At 43.5% G+C, this 16376-nt stretch overlaps 1 protein-coding gene across 8 annotated transcripts in view; it reads left to right on the forward strand.

Moving 5' to 3' along the window:
* Positions 1–5692: 5692 nt before the first annotated feature.
* UBP25 (ubiquitin-specific protease 25) overlaps positions 5693–16376 on the forward strand; it is a 45348-nt gene continuing 34664 nt past the window's right edge. For all 8 annotated transcript variants that reach the window (XM_087375285.1, XM_087375293.1, XM_087375278.1 and 5 more), the window contains exons 1-2: positions 5693–6180; positions 6267–6756. In XM_087375285.1, coding sequence (XP_087231411.1) covers positions 6006–6180; positions 6267–6756 — 665 coding nt within the window. In that variant the 5' untranslated portion in view covers positions 5693–6005. The remainder of the gene's footprint in view (positions 6181–6266; positions 6757–16376) is intronic.

Here is a 16376-nt window from a genome sequence, read left to right on the forward strand (position 1 = left end):
TCAATGAATGTCACATAGTATTCAGCCCTGCCTAATGACGGTATAGGCATGGGATCACATATGTCTGAATGCACCAAATCAAGCTTTTCAAACTTTTTCTTTCCCCTTCTTTTATGGGCTGATTTAGTCTGCTTCCCATACCCTTCTTTTATGGGCTGATTTAGTCTGCTTCCCATAGAGACAGTGCTCACAAAATTCAAAATCAGAGAAACTCAAATGCGGTACATAACCCAAACGGCATAAGAGTTTCATTCCATTCTGGCTCATGTGCCCCGACCTGCAATGCCACAAAGAAGTGCTTGGCTGCTCGGTTATTGCAACAACATGATCAAATACCCCTGATACATGTAAGGGATACAAAGTCCCACACTTGGCACCCCTGGCCAAAAGCATAGAGCCCTTCTAAATTTTCCAACTCTGAAAGCCAAAAGTGGTGTGAAAACCAGCATCATCTAGCTGACCCACTGAAATAAGACTCTTGGTCAGCTTAAGCACATGTCTCACATGTTTCAAAACAAATGCAGACCCATTTGCAAAAGAAAACTTTATGTCACCTGCTCCGACTATGTCACATGCATAGTCATTTCCAAGATGCACACAACTTGTCTTTCCACTATCATAAGTGGAGAACCATTCCCTATGGGGAGTAACATGGAATGAAGCACCAGAATCCAAAATCCAATCCTGGGAATATGCATCCTCTGAAGTGGTAAGCAACTCTGCAGATAAACTAGACATGAAGAGAACGTCATTGTCACTATCATGTGTGACTACATTGATCTCCTCGATCTTCACTTTTCCTTTGTCCTCTCTTGGACTCTCTTCCTTTTGATTTGCACCCCAATTTGCATTCTTTTTCTTATCCTTTTGCTCTCTTTTTAGCTTGTAAGAATCCTTTTTCATATGGCCCTTCTTGCCACAGTGGTAACACTCAATGTTCCGTGCTTGGATTTGCTACGAGACTTCCCTCTTTCTTGGGACTTCCCCCTGAACTGTGATCTGCCCCTTTGCACATTTAAGGCTGCATCCTGCTTGTTGCCATCCATAGACTTCCGTCTAATCTCCTCGGCCAACAAGCTACCCACAACATCATCAAATTTCAGTACTCCACCAGGTGCAGAGTTACTGACAGCTGTACGGAAGGTATCCCATGAGGATGGCAATGAACATAAGAGAAATATTGCCTTAGTCTCTTTTCAAAATTCATCTTCTGAGCCTGAAGCTGGTTGAAAATAATATTGAATTCATTCAAGTGAGAAGCAATGGAGACCCCTTCCTTCATCTGCAGCTCAAACAACCTCTTCATGAGGTAAACTTTATTAGAGGCAGTTTCCTTTTCATAAGTGGCACATAGTTTCTTCCACAAATCTTCCGGAGTCTGCTCATTTACTATTGTGAAATAAATTGACTCTGCAAGATGAAGTCTAATAGTAGACTTTGCTAATGCATCCAACTCATTCCAATCATCCTCGGACATATTTGCAGGCTTAGCTTCAATCCCTGCCAAGGGTTTAATCTGCTTGTTTTCAATAAGCACATCCCTTATTTGTTCTTTCCACAAAGAAAAGTTTGTCCCATCAAACTTTTTAATGCTGAAAAACTCCTTTTCAGACATGGAAGAGGATGCCATGATGCAAATGAAACAAAATCCCAAATGCTAGTGCCTGCAAGAGAGAATCACACCAAATACCAGGTGCACCCAAATGTGTATGCCACAATAGAGTGAAATATCACCAAAACTCAAAGCTCAAAGCATCAAAAGATGCATCTGACTCATGTGCATATACTATGCATCCATATGAGCAAATCTGGCCCAAAAGAAAATGCTAATAAGTGCCAAATGACTCAAGCATAAACACCATCCACTGGCATATGCATCAATAATATCTCATCCAAGAGAGCATAGCACTATCAGTGCATCACCTGCAATGTGTCAAAGATGTCCCTCAGCATAAAATAGCATCCATGTGCAAAGCGTCCATAAAAATAGCATCCCACAAGGCAATTTGGGCCTATCAGCGCATCCAATAAGGACCGCAATGCATCCAAATGGCCTATAAATCATCCATTGCAACCCAATGCACACCACGAATGAGCGCACACTGCAACTAGAGTGATCTGCATAAGGTATGCTCAAGAAATCATGGTCCCACGGTAATGACCGCTATTGAAAATAGAACCTAAGATGCCTCAAAACATGGGCGCCATTGCATAATCGGACTCAGCAAGAAAATATGCAAATATCTCTCTTCTGTCGGAACTCCAAAATCCCAATCGATGAGTGAGAAATGGGAGTCAACACTTATCCACTGCCATGTGGCATAAGTTTAAGGTTTCAAAACCTTAGAATGAAAAATGCATAACGGAGAGACGAAATCGAATACACAGAGATCTATAACTCTGAAAATCCTCCACCAAATTGCGCAAGAACTGACAGGTAGGGGTTTTTGGGCGTCCGGAACGCAAAGGGACAAACGGTTTTGGAAACCGTGGTCTCAATCACTGGGTCCAACACACGGACTGAAAAACGTTTTTGGAAACAGAGCTGTTTGTAAACTCCACCGGAGTGTGAATGATGAGCAACATAGAAGTTTTAGGACCTCCTGAGTCCACCGGAACTGACAGATTTGCAAATGGTTACTCCAAACTTGAGGTCCAACACCCGGGCAAAAAACGCAGAAACTGACACAGTGAGTCAGAAATCCAATGAAATGATCCCAGATTCAAGAATAAAGGTGTTTCCAAGCTCCTGAAGTGAAGTGGACACCAAAAGCAAGCAATAGTTGCCTCTACAAGTCAATACGGAGTCTCTGTCATTGAACGGAACAGGGAAAAGCTCAAAAAACGACTTTTTCTTTGAAAACTCTTAACAGGCTCTCAAACCCACTTCGCAAAGCCAAAGTGACTTTTCCAAAGGTTCCTCCAAGGTCTCTGCACACTCGGATGCAAGTAAAGTCGCCCACAAAGCTTCCCACAGAGCTTCTCCTTCCTCCCACAGAGCTGCTGAGCTTCAAGCATTCACGCACGCTCAGCTAGATCACCGGGGCTCTGATACCGGTTGAGAGTGCTCTCAACGGAAGCAAGAACGGAAGAAGGAGAGAGAGAGACAGAGACAGAGAGCCACACAAGTTTTTGGTGGGTGCAGAACCACCCTAGCTTTTGCTGTCAAAATGGAATCATTCCTTTAATGGTTCCCTTCTTTTCTTATATCTCAGACATAGGTCGTGGAGGATCTAAAATCAAACTTGTCCTTGGGTTGAATGGGAGGGATATCAAATTTTTGGGGAAAAATCTAAATCTAAAAAAATTATGGGACCGTTGCAGAGAACCATCTTAGGCACGCTAGAGTTTCAAATGTTTCCTCTATACATGATGGAAGATAAGGCAGTGCCCCCATGAGAGGTGGTTTCAGGTCCCCCTACTGGGAGGGGTAGAGGTCAAAGATTGGTTGAGTCATATGGTATCCTATAAAACAAGGACAATGGAAAGAGACAACTGGCCATTGACTTGTCATCTCAATTTGGGTCATCCATGACAATTGATAGTAGACATGGAAATAATGTGGCTCCATACACGATGATGGTAGCAGATCTTCATCTAAGAGTTCACTTGTTGAAGATAATGACCCAACTAAGGCAATGCTTTTTTAATCGTATTAGGTAGAGAGATCTATAAATCTTTTTTAATCTATTTAGATTTAGAGATCTATAGATCTTTTGAACATGGATAGATGGTTATACATACATCATTCTTTTCCTTTTTTATAAATGTATCTTAGAGGGTATTGATCTTAAAAAATGTTTTAAAGATCCAATTACAACTATTCAACTAGTACAAAAGATACACCAATATCAGTTATATAGACTGAGGGTCTGTTAGTTTAGCTTTGAAGTCCTTGATCAATGCCTTACCATCTTGGTAGAAAAGCCATTTGCCTACTTTTGGTTATATTATGTTTAAGGCATAATACAAAAACTTTCTCTCCCCCCCCCTTCCCCCTCTCTCACAAAAAAAAAAGAAACTTTTACCGTGCATGTTGCATATATATTTCTGGAATGAGACTTGAGGATTTTGGGGTACCACTTGAGAGGTGAGGGAAGGTGGAGGACGTGGGTTATGGTATTTTTAGGAAGGTTAACTGGCAAATCAAAAATAGAGTCAATCCCCCACTAACACAATACTTTAACACCTCCTCGAGCAAAATGTTTTGTGTATATTCAAACATGTTCTTTAATTGCACAATGCAAGTTTTAAATAAGCAAGTATTGATAAGGATATACTCATCACAGATGCATCCAGCAACATTCGTGATCCATCAAAATGAATCTTTATAGGCCTTATAAATACCCATGATGAACAGAAGTCTAGCAAAGGAAGAATGTCAGGAGAACCATCGCGTTTTTTTTGCTACCATTAATTTGAATTCATCACAATTTAGCCTATACCTAGTCAATAGCAAATACAAATGCCGCATTATTTTTTGCATTGTCAACCTTGTGTCTCAAATTTGAAAAAACTATTTTAGGGTTCTATCAATTAGAGTGTCCTCCCAAAAATCTTTTGTGTTTACCGTATAGAAGGCCCAAGGGCATCTCTCTATATATCTTATGCCACCAATAATGGGAAATTTTGCAAAAAGAAGTAATAGAGTCCAGGGGAGAGTCAATTGTGTGGCAAAAGTCTCACAAAGCATACTCTAATGTGGTTATACTTCCTCTAATGCAATATTTTTTGCTAGGGATATGATTACGACCATTCTAAAGCTTCCATCTATAAAGATCGTTTTTTAATAAACTTTTAGAATTTGTGGCACATACATTGTATATATATATACTTGCTTCCACAACCCTGGAGTTCTTCTCTCTCATCAGATCCCACGATCCCCGAGGCCTTAAATTCAAGCTCCCCTCTCCTATTTAATACCCTTTCTCTCAATGATTAGATTTAGCTACTTAAGTTGGCTCTCATTGTTGGACACAAAGAAATGGAATATGTTCTTGCTCCCCTTTGTTTTGTTACCTCTATATGATTATGTTTGAATTCAAATTTATCAAAAAACTTAGATTGGACTTACAAAAAATTATCCTCCTTATGGGGGAGTAGTAGGTCATCACACTAGGTGATGCCCTATTGTCTCACCTAGCGTGACGCACTATATAGAGGCAATGCTTGGGACACACATGCACACTGCACTATTTCGTTTTGATTGCTCTCTCTTTTTGCTACACTCCTTTGTTTCTCAGTGTTGTAGAAATCATGATTACTTCATCTTCTCTCTGCTCCCATTCACGTCTCTTTGCTCCCATTCACATCTGTTTGGCTACTTTCTCATTATGAACCAAGCTACTCATGATTATATTGATCTACTAGTGTTGCAAGGTAATGCAATTGTGAAGCGCTGCAACCACTCTACTAACACTTTTCATAAAAAGCATTGTCTTGCAAGGGAGCTACTCTACTAACACTTTCTATAAAAAGCGTCCTACCAATCAAATTTGGACACTCATTCCATCCTCTTAATCCGCCTATTGAGTGCTCTCTCTCTCTCTCTCTCTCGTGCACACGCTCTCTCTCCCCTACTCCCACATCAACTATCGATCTACTCCATAAAAGTTAAAAAAGTGCTTTCAGGAGCTCCCTAATCTCTAGTGATCTTCTAAGTAAAGAGTGTAAAGAGTGGTTGGTGGTTGGGTTAAGGCAAGAGTTTGGCCAAAAAGACTAGAGCAGTTTGACCTATTTCTTCCTTTTCGCATTCTCGATTGTCTCTCTCTTCCCGAACGGCAGAGGCACCACTTCATTACTCAGGAGTCAGCGAGATCTTCAGCATTTGGATCTGATCCATGCATGCTCCACAATTGCTGAATTTGCTGCCCTTCCATGACGCGGCGAATCACATCCTCATCCTCCTAGTCGGTTTTTGATTTCGAAAATGGCTTTGTTGCACGGCATTCCCGCCGATTTCTGCTTCTCCCGTTCCTCATGATCCGGCCTGCGGCAGAACTCGCATGGCCAGTGCTCCAAGCTTGCAAATGAATTGGCTTTCGATTCAGAAACGGAAGGGAGGACCCGTCGGGCTAAAGAACCTCGGCAACAGTTGCTACCTCAATAGCGTGCTCCAATGCCTTACCTATACACCGCCGTTGGCCAATTTTTGTCTTCTCAATCATCACTCTTCTTCGTGTAAGTCGGCGCACGGTGTGATTGCATGTCGTGAAGTGGAATTTTGTCATCGCTCCCTGATCTGGCTGCCATTTTCTGTCTTGCAGGCACTTCTGGAAATGGCAGCGGCAACTCTTCGTGTCCCTTCTGCCTCGTGGAAAGACGCATTTCTCGTTCGTTGACCATCGACCTGGTAGCCGATTCTCCTGCCAGAATCTACAGCTGTTTGTCCTTGTTCGCGAAGCATTTTCGCATTGGCTGCCAGGAGGATGCGCATGAATTTCTTCGTTATGTTATAGAGGCTTGCAATAGCGTTTGTGTGAAGTTGCACAAATTACTCTCTGTTACGAAGTTGAGGTCAAGGCAAGACACTTACAAGGGGTCAAAGGAAGAGCCTCGAACTATCGTGAAGGAGATTTTTGGTGGCATTTTGCAAAGCCAAGTTAAATGTCTCTCCTGCAGCGCGGAGTCTAATAAACTAGATGACATTATGGATCTGAGCCTTGACGTCCTGCAAATTGGTTCTTTGAAGGAGGCAATGTGCCGTTATTTCCAACCCGAGGTGCTAGACGGAAACAATAAGTACAAATGCGAGAAGTAAGCACAAACATCTTCTCCATTATCATTATGCTAGAATATGTGTAGCATTTTCACGCTTGGAGTCTATGCTTGCAATGAAACGGTTTTTGCCACTCTTTTTCGTTTTGTAAAAATTGGAATAGTTGAGCTGAAGTTTTATAATATGCAGCAGTAACGTTAAATGGAGGGAGATACAGTCTTCGTTAAATAAATGTACTTCAGTGTTTATGAGGGGGTCCTACGTCCGCTAGCCTTGGGCTGAGTGACACTCAGGTAGATGGAACTGTACCCGCTTTTGCTGATGGCTGAGAGGACAAATATTCTTTTAACAATGATGCTAAATCTCAAAATAACCCGATCTTTTTGTGCTTTTTTGTTTGTATCAGCACAAAAGGATAAGAGACAGTATTGGGATGTACATTATGGCACTCAAGTTAAATGCCTTGTACATTTTTAAAATGCTGAAGGCACAGTTGGTGAATCAAACAGGCTAGAGAATCGGAGTTCTGAGGGTGGGTAGAGGTGGAGAGTCCAAATTAATTGACAGTTGCATGAAATATGAGATTAAGAGAGAATTTGCAGCAGTATACACCCTGTTAGAGAAGAGGGTCGCTTGCTGTAGCTAAAGCCCATGCAACAGAAAGAGATAGATCGAGCTCACACGTTACTCCAAGCACCAACTTACTCACTCCATGTGCATGTCTCTTCAGGTCTAGACAAAGAATACTCAGATGTTCAACCAAGGAATATGTATTGATGGGGAGAACCAAATATGAAACCCTCTGCCCTTAGATAAGGACCTTATTTACTGGCCTTTCCCCAGCCCCTTGACCCACTGTTTGGGCTCCTGGCTGGGCTGCTACCAGCCCTTATGCCAGCCCTAAAGCAGGCATACGGTCAGCCAATTAAGCTGACCAGGGTGGCCCATATGCCTGCCTTAAATCCAATCTAAGAAGGATGTTCCCGTGCTGCCCATGTGGCAGCCAGATTGCCGCCCCCATGGCATTTCCTCTCCATACCACTTCATTCCATCCTATGCTGTATGTCCTCCTTCCTCATGTCGGGCTCATATGTTGCTTGCATTTTTGTTGGTTGTGTAGAGGTGTTACAATAAAAGATGGATGTTGGTTGCTGGAGCCAACATCCGGCAGCGGAAGAATATGCCCAGGAATCATATAATGCGAAACAAGTCTCACTCCTCTTGTGCGCACAAGTATTACTGATGTAACTCACAGCTACAGACCAGAACGTGCTCATGAAGTAGAAGACTAAATTGCTCCAAAATGGACAAACCCAGATACAAAATATGGTACACTATCTACAGCGATCACGCAGCTTGTGTGCTGCATAGATGTGGACTGTAGGCACTCCCATAGGCACCTTCTACCTCCGCAGAGCAGTTCCAACCTTATAAATTTGCGTGCTCCAAAGGAGGTTCAGTGGGCGGCCAAAACACTGCTCAATAGACATTGCTTTGCTGCTCTCCTTCCTGGTGAAGGCCTGTAGGCTGTGTACTCCACACTAGATCGCTGGCCTCCCTGCTGCTCTGGATGCAGCCAATGTTGAGGCACTTTGGATGCTGTATCCCTGGCCTCCCTGCTGTTCTGAATGCAGCCAATGTTGAGTCACTTGATGGATACAAAGACCCCGCAATGGGCCTTTATATAAGGCTAAAGCCGTTCCAGAGCTGAATGACCTGATCCGCAGACTGGCCCACCAGTCCTTCAAATACCCAACCCAGACTGTACAGCCGGTCAGTAATGTTGTACTGCTGACATGTAATATACAGCCACTGACCCTCTCTTCCAGCCGCCTGCTCCTGGTCTTTGTGGACCTGCTGCAGGCATACACATGGGCCCTGAGCAGCCCAAACATGCTGCTCCTGCTGGTCCACATGCTGCTGCAGTCGCCTGCTCTTCTGCCCTCTTCCAGAGTCTGTGTAGCTGTCCCATATGCTGCCCATGTGGCAGACGTCCTCTCTCTGTCTCTTTGTGTTAGCCCCCGTGTCTCTCTCTCTCTCTGTGCCTGCATAACTGCCTCATCCATGAGGCAGTTAGGTGTAGAGAGCATCTACTCAGATTGCAGAGACAGGGGCTTGCACACGGTCTCACCCATCTCAGAGTATGATTACGGAGTTCTTCCAGTTAGATCACACAGACCATCAGATCACGGGTGGTCGGTGAGGTAGAGATCCAGGGCCAGTGACATGACACCCTCTACGGAGGACAGTTGCACAGATCATGCTTGGTGACATCCCATCCATGTTCACTGACAGCGGTTACCATGGTCCTTGTCAGATGCGGAGCCATCGCTAGGAGTCCATGGTGGGCCACATCCACAGATAGCTGCTAGTGCTCTATCTTTGGTTTCATCCCAGTACAAACCCCACCCATCATTGGGCCCGTCATGATATCCCATTCATGTATCTGACATATCTGACCAGACGTGATATTAGATTCATGATGGTGATGATGATGATGCTATAACTATGTAGTACTAAGCATTTAGCATGGGTGATGATGCTCGTTTAGTAGCTCCACCCTTTCAGCTATTATTATATCTTTCAGTCTCATAGACTTATGGGTCGTCTGAAGACTTTAATATACTTTTTTTCTTTCTCTCTTTCTCAGCCCACATGGCTTCTATTTGAGCCAAAGAGACTTCGACTTTCATTCATGAGAACTACCCTTTTAAATAGGCATAAGACAAGCAGAAGGAGCCAAAGGAATACAAGAAATAATAATAATAACCCCCTTGTCTTCTAACTGGGTATAAGAAATGATGGAGCCTTTTATAAAGCAAGGCACACAAACACTCAATTTATTGCAATCATTTCAAGGGACTAACCATGGCATCATACTTGACACACAAGCATCGTAGAAAGCCCAATTGGTGTCTCTCTCTGCAGCAAGAGAGAAGCCGTAAACCATTGCAATAAAAACATGATGACACACAAGCATCCTAGAAAGCCCACTTGGTGTCTCTCTCTGCAGCAAGAGAGAAACTGTAAACCATTGCAATAAAAACCTTCCTCTCAGGTGCAATGGAGGGTCCAGCCTTGTCTTCATCTTCATCACTGCTGTCTTCTGCTACCAAGTTTTCATGCTCTTTTGATTGTTCCTTTGCCATCTTTTTGAAGCACCTATCCTTGGTGTGCCCGAGTTAGAAGGTGCACTTGAATGGTTTCGGTTTCCATTCTTTGATTTGTTCTTTGCGAAGAATGCCTTCTGTATCTCCAGGGTAACTCCAGCTTGCTCTGTAACATATGTTAGAATTATAGATATAATTCAGCAGTGACCAATGTAATTTAATAAGCTAGCTAGGGGCACTTTTCCCTCTTTAAGAGGTTTTTCCCCCTAACCGCAGTTAGTTCACTGTTAGAATTATAGATATAATTCAGCAGTGACCAATGTAATTTAATAAGCTAGTTAGGGGCACTTTTCCCTCTTTAAGAGGTTTTTTCCCCTAACCGCAGTTAGTTCACTAACTATGGTTAGTGACTACTAAGGTTTTGTCACTAGGACAAAACCTTATCTCTCACTCATTGAGTTGTACTCTTCACACTCTTCTATTGCAACTCAGCTTTCAGCTTTCAGCTCTCCAGCTCTCACTCTCTTGCTCTCTCTCACTCTCCATTCTCTCACATTTGGTATCAGAGCATTTGATCCAACTCCCTACTTCTTCCCCGTTGAGCTCCAGCTACAACCCACGCTTCGCTGCTACATCTCGCCCGTACAGTCCGTACGATTGTACGGAATCCGTACTGTACACGCCGTACAGATCTGCAACGCACAGGTTGTCGTACATCGCGTCCGTACAAGTGCCGTGGTCGTCGTACATCGCGTCCGTACAGTTCGTTGTCAGACTGTACGGTTCGTCATACAGTTCCGTACCTGTACGTACAGCTCGCTGCCACTAGCCCGTATAGCTCGCTGTCATCGTCCGTATCAGCACGTACGTTCTCCGTATTGTCATCCGTACTTCCGTACAGCACTTTCGTACTGGTCCTGATTCCGTACAGCAGGTAGTCCTGTGATTTTGTACAGGAGAAACTCGCAGGTGATCTTTGGCAGGCACATTTTGCAGACAGCCATTGTTTGGCTCAGTTTTTTGGGAGTACATTTGGGGCATTTTGTTTGTTGCAAACATTGCAATCATTTTGTAGTTTCGGAGCTACACTTGGAGCAAACATTGCATATTTGGTCTGAAATTTGGGGCTTTATGCTGAAATTGCAAAATTTGGGGCTTTCCCTTTCTGGTTGCAATTTCAAGCTCGAAATTTGGGGCTTTCAGTTCTTCAATACAATTTCTTGAAGAAATTTGGGGATTTTGTAATTACACTGCAATCTCGCAGTGAAATTTGGGGCTTTTGCAAACAGAGCGCAATTCTTGCAACATTTGGGGCTTTTGATCTATTTGCCCCTTTCCGGTTGCAATTTCAAGCCTATTTTGGGGCTTTTGTGTTGGGAGAGCAATTTCTAGAGTTTTCAGTTCATACTGCCTTTCCTGGAGTGTTTTGCAGCACTTTTGGCAGATTCTGGAGAGTTTTTGATGCTTGGACAGATTTCTGACAGTGCAAGTACAGAAATCTGAGCTGCATTTACAGCTGGTGCTTGGCTGTGTTTTTTGGGAGTTGTGCATTTCATTCCCAGTAAGGGAATTCAGTTTTGTATCTGCTTAAATCTCTTTCTCAGATATGGCCCAGCAAAATCAGAATGACTTCCAGTTCGGTGGTCTTTCACAGGAAGACAAGTTGGATGGTAACAACTACTCCCTCTGGAGTTTTATGGTACGCAATATTCTGATTTCTCGCAATTTATGGGATTATGTGAATGGGGGTGAGATCCGACCAGCAGGTATGGCACCTAATACCCCTCCTCAGCAAGGAGGTGGAAGAGGTCGTGCACAGGGGGCAGCTCCAGAACAAGTTGTTGGTGCAGCTATAGCCACTACTCCAGATCAGAAGAGATGGGATTCACGAGATGCCTTAGCTTTGTTATGTATCTCTCTTTCAGTGAAAAGATTTATCATTCTGCATATCCGGTCGTGTAAGACCTCCAAGGCAGCGTGGGATATTTTAGAAAGCATGTATGCAGCCCGGAATGATGCAAGGGTATCCTTCTTGAAAAGAGAGTTAAGTAATACACATATGGAAGAGGGTGACTCCATGTGAGTCCACCTCACAAAGCTACAGGATCTCAGAGAGCAATTGTTAAACATAGATGAAATTATTCCTGATTCAGAGATGATTACAACCACTCTGAATTCTCTCCCTGAGTCTTATCTCAGCTTTCATACCTCGCTGAACTTATCATTGAGGGGGGGTGCAAATCCTCTCACTTTTCATGAGTTGATAGGACTTCTGCTTCAGGAAGAGCAGAATAGGAAAAACTTGGCTTCACGTGTAGGTGAACAAGCCATGCTCTCAAAGTTTAAATAAAAAACAAAAGGACAGGCAAAGACATCAATAAATCAGCCTTCCAGTGGGTCAGGACAGCCTTCACAAAAGGCTAAAAATGATGCAAGTAAGCCCAAAAAGAAGGGTTTTTGTCACTACTGCAAAAAGCCAGGTCATCACATTGCAGAATGCAGGAAAAGGCTTGCAAAGTTTAAATAAAAAACAAAAGGACAGGCAAAGACATCAATAAATCAGCCTTCCAGTGGGTCAGGACAGCCTTCACAAAAGGCTAAAAATGATGCAAGTAAGCCCAAAAAGAAGGGTTTTTGTCACTACTGCAAAAAGCCAGGTCATCACATTGCAGAATGCAGGAAAAGGCTTGCAAAAGAGAAGAAAAACAGCTCCGGTATGGCTGTTTCAGATTCAGCTCCTCATGCATCTGACAGTGGGGATGCTGCAGCCAACTTTGTTGGACATGATTATGCCTTTTTATCTTGCATTTCAGATTCTAGGCTGGCTGTTCCAGATGCTCGGGATAGTACAGCCACTTGTAATGATGATACTTATGCATTTTTGACTTGCAGTTATGATTTTCTACGGATGCATCTGCTTTCAGTGTCAATGAAACACTGAACACTTGGTATTTTGACAGCGGTGCATCCAAACATATCACTTGTAGGAAGTGTCTTTTTACTTCCTTGCATCCACCTCTCGTTGGTAAGAAAGTCACTTGTGTCAACAACTCATCATATTCAATACGTGGCACAGGAGATGTTGAGCTCACTGCCTTTGATGGCTCAATTTTCAGACTTTCAGATGTCTTATATGTGCCTGGTATAACCAAAAATCTTCTTTCAGTGTCCACTCTTAACAGAGTTGGATTTCAGGTCATCTTTGAGGATGACAAATGTGCTGTCCGAGACAGGGAAGATGACTATGCCTTAAGATTATCTGGTACTCTACTGCGTGGGCTTTTTCAGCTTGATCTTTTTGAGAAAAGAGCAGCCCATGCTCTTGCAGTTTCTACCCCTACAGCTGCCATGTAGAATGCAGAATTATGGCATGCCCGATATGGGCACATGTATTACAACAGCTTGATGACACTTCAGAAGTATTCCATGGTTGATGCATTGCCACCTCTTGAGATACCTCCTCCACATGCCTGTGAAGGGTGCATTTTAGGCAAGATGCATAGATTCCCCTTCAAGAAGGATGGTTCAGTTAAAGCTGTCCGCAAATTACAGCTTATACACAGTGATGTCTGTGGTCCCATGAGGACTCCATCGTTGGGTGGTCATCTCTACTTCGTTACATTTATTGATGATTACTCCAATTTCACTTGGGTTTGTTCACGGTGTTCAAACACTTTTCAGCCATGGTTGAAAATGAAACCGGACTCAAGATACAGACATTGCGCACAGAAAGAGGTGGGGAATACTTGTCTGCAGAATTTGATGCTTTTCTGAAAGGCAAGGGTATTGTGCATCAGCTCACAGTCAGGCTGACCCCTCAGCAAAATGGCAAAGCTGAGAGGAAAAATAGAACTCTCATGGAGATGGACAGATGTATGCTGAAAAGCAAACACATGCCTCACAAATTCTGGCTTGAGAGCTTGATGTGTGCCAGTTACATTTTGAATCAGGCTTCCACTAAGGCTTTAAAAACAAAAACTCCTTATGAAGTCTGGAATGATAGAAAGCCTTCCGTGGATCACTTTCGAGTCTTTGGATGCCTTGCTTATGCTCATGTGCCAGTTGAATTTAGGCACAAGTTGTCAGATAAAGCCATTAAGTGCATTTTTGTTGGGTACAGTGCAGAAAGCAAGGGGTACTGTCTCTACAATCCTGCTACACGCAAGATCATAGTAAGTAGAGATGTGATATTTGCTGAGAATTCAGCTCACACTCAGGCTGAATTTCAAATGCCTTCTTCTTCAGAGGATGTCTTTGAGGGGTTGCTACCCATTGCCTTGGGTTCCCTTGCTGATATTTTTGATGCAAATTAGAATTTACAGCCACCTCCAGATGCTTTAGTTCCGCCACAGGATGTCTTGCCCCCTCCACAGGCAGTGGAACAGGTGGTGCAGCAAGAAATTGCAGACATACATGCAGGCAAAACAGTCCCAAACTGGCTGTTACAGACTCTCAGGGAGAGTAAAATTGATGCTCCGTTACCTGGCAGGACTCGCAGTGCAGCAAGGCACATGGAAGGTGCTAATTCAGTGGAATCAGCATATGCAGGTACTCTTCTTGATGAGGAGGAGCCTGCCACATTCGAAGAGGCAAAGGACAATGTGCAATGGATGAATGCCATGCACGATGAGTTGCAGTCCATTGAAAAAAATCAGACTTGGGATGTTGTAGACTTGCCACCGGGTAAACATGCCATTGGCACACGATGGGTTTTCAAGGTCAAACGGAAGCCAGATGGCTCCATTGACAGATATAAGGCAAGGCTGGTTGCTAAAGGCTATGCTCAGAAAAAGGGCATAGATTATGAGGAGACATTCGCTCCTACATCCCGGATGACCACCATCCGATCAGTTATTGCAATGGCTGCACATTTTGAGTGGAATGTTCATCAGTTGGACATAAAAACAGCCTTCTTAAATGGGGACTTGCTGGAAGAGGTGTATGTCAAACAACCTCCGGGCTTTGAAATTACAGCAAATGCACTTCAAGTATGCAAGCTCAACAAAGCTTTATATGGGCTGAAACAGGCCCCTCGTGCATGGTATGCCAAGATCCATGCCTTTTTGACCAGCAAGGGGCTGCACAATAGTCCTACTGAGAGCACCCTCTACATCAAGATGGATGGGGGGGAAATTTTAGTCATCCTTCTTTATGTCGATGACTTACTGCTCACAGGGTCCAATGAAATGAAGACAAAATTGCAGATTTCAAAGCTGATTTGCAGACCAACTTTGACATGTCAAATTTGGGGCTGCTTCACTTTTATTTGGGGATCGAGTTCTCTCATGAGAGACGTGGCACTGTTATGTCTCAGTCCAAGTATGTTCAGAAACTCTTGGACAGATTTAACATGCATGATTGTAAGCCCATAGCCACTCCCATGGAGCCGGGGCTGAAACTCACAATGCATGATGCAGGAGAATTAGTTGATGCCACACTTTACAGTCAGGCTGTTGGATGCCTCATATATCTTTGCAACACTAGACCTGAGGAAGGCAATTGGATGTTTGATAGAAGGCAATCATTGTCTCCATGGAATAGACATTCTTACCTCCGTTATTTGCAAGGCACGAAGTCTTTTGGCTTGCTATTTCCCAGGGGGGTGACTTGCAAATGCATGCCTACAGTGATTCAGATTGGGCTGGTGATTATGATACTAGGCAGTCCACTAGTGGCAATTGTTTCTTTTTGGGTAAATCTTGCATTTCCTGGCTGAGCAAGAAACAATCTACAGTGGCTACCTCATCATGTGAAGCTGAGTACAGGGCAGCTTTCACAGCAACAGTTGAATGTGTCTGGCTGCGACGTCTATTTGCTGATCTTCATCTGTCTTTGGAGGGTCCTTCTCCAATTCTCACTGATAGTTAGAGTGCCATTGCAGTGGCAAAGAATCCAGTGTTTCATGCTCGCACGAAGCACATTGAGGTTCACTATCACTACGTCAAAGAGAAGTTGCATGCAGGAGAGATCAGTATGATCTTTGTGTCCACACATGGCAACGTTGCAGATATTTTCACCAAAGCACTACCACGTGAAAAGTTTGAGGCATTTCGCAGTGCCCTGAACTTATATCCGTTTGGTGATTGATCAGCCTTGTACATGACATTGGCACTGCAGGGGGGTGTTAGAATTATAGATATAATTCAGCAGTGACCAATGTAATTTAATAAGCTAGTTAGGGGCACTTTTCCCTCTTTAAGAGGTTTTTCCCCCTAACGGCAATTAGTTCACTAACTATGGTTAGTGACTACTAAGGTTTTGTCACTAGGACAAAACCTTATCTCTCACTCATTGAGTTGTACTCTTCACACTCTTCTATTGCAACTCAGCTAGGACAAAACCTTATCTCTCACTCATTGAGTTGTACTCTTCACACTCTTCTATTGCAACTCAGCTTTCAGCTTTCAGCTCTCCAGCTCTCACTCTCTTGCTCTCTCTCACTCTCCATTCTCTCACAACATATCGGCCCTCATCAATGAGAACAGCCACCATGTCATCAGATCCCATCTCTTGACGAACCCTGAGCACTGCAAGCACTTCATTGTATT

The sequence above is a fragment of the Dipteris shenzhenensis genome, chromosome 1 (assembly GCF_047967505.1).
Source record: "Dipteris shenzhenensis isolate YYH24624 ecotype China chromosome 1, Dip_SZ_1.0, whole genome shotgun sequence".
NCBI classification, from domain to species: domain Eukaryota; kingdom Viridiplantae; phylum Streptophyta; class Polypodiopsida; order Gleicheniales; family Dipteridaceae; genus Dipteris; species Dipteris shenzhenensis.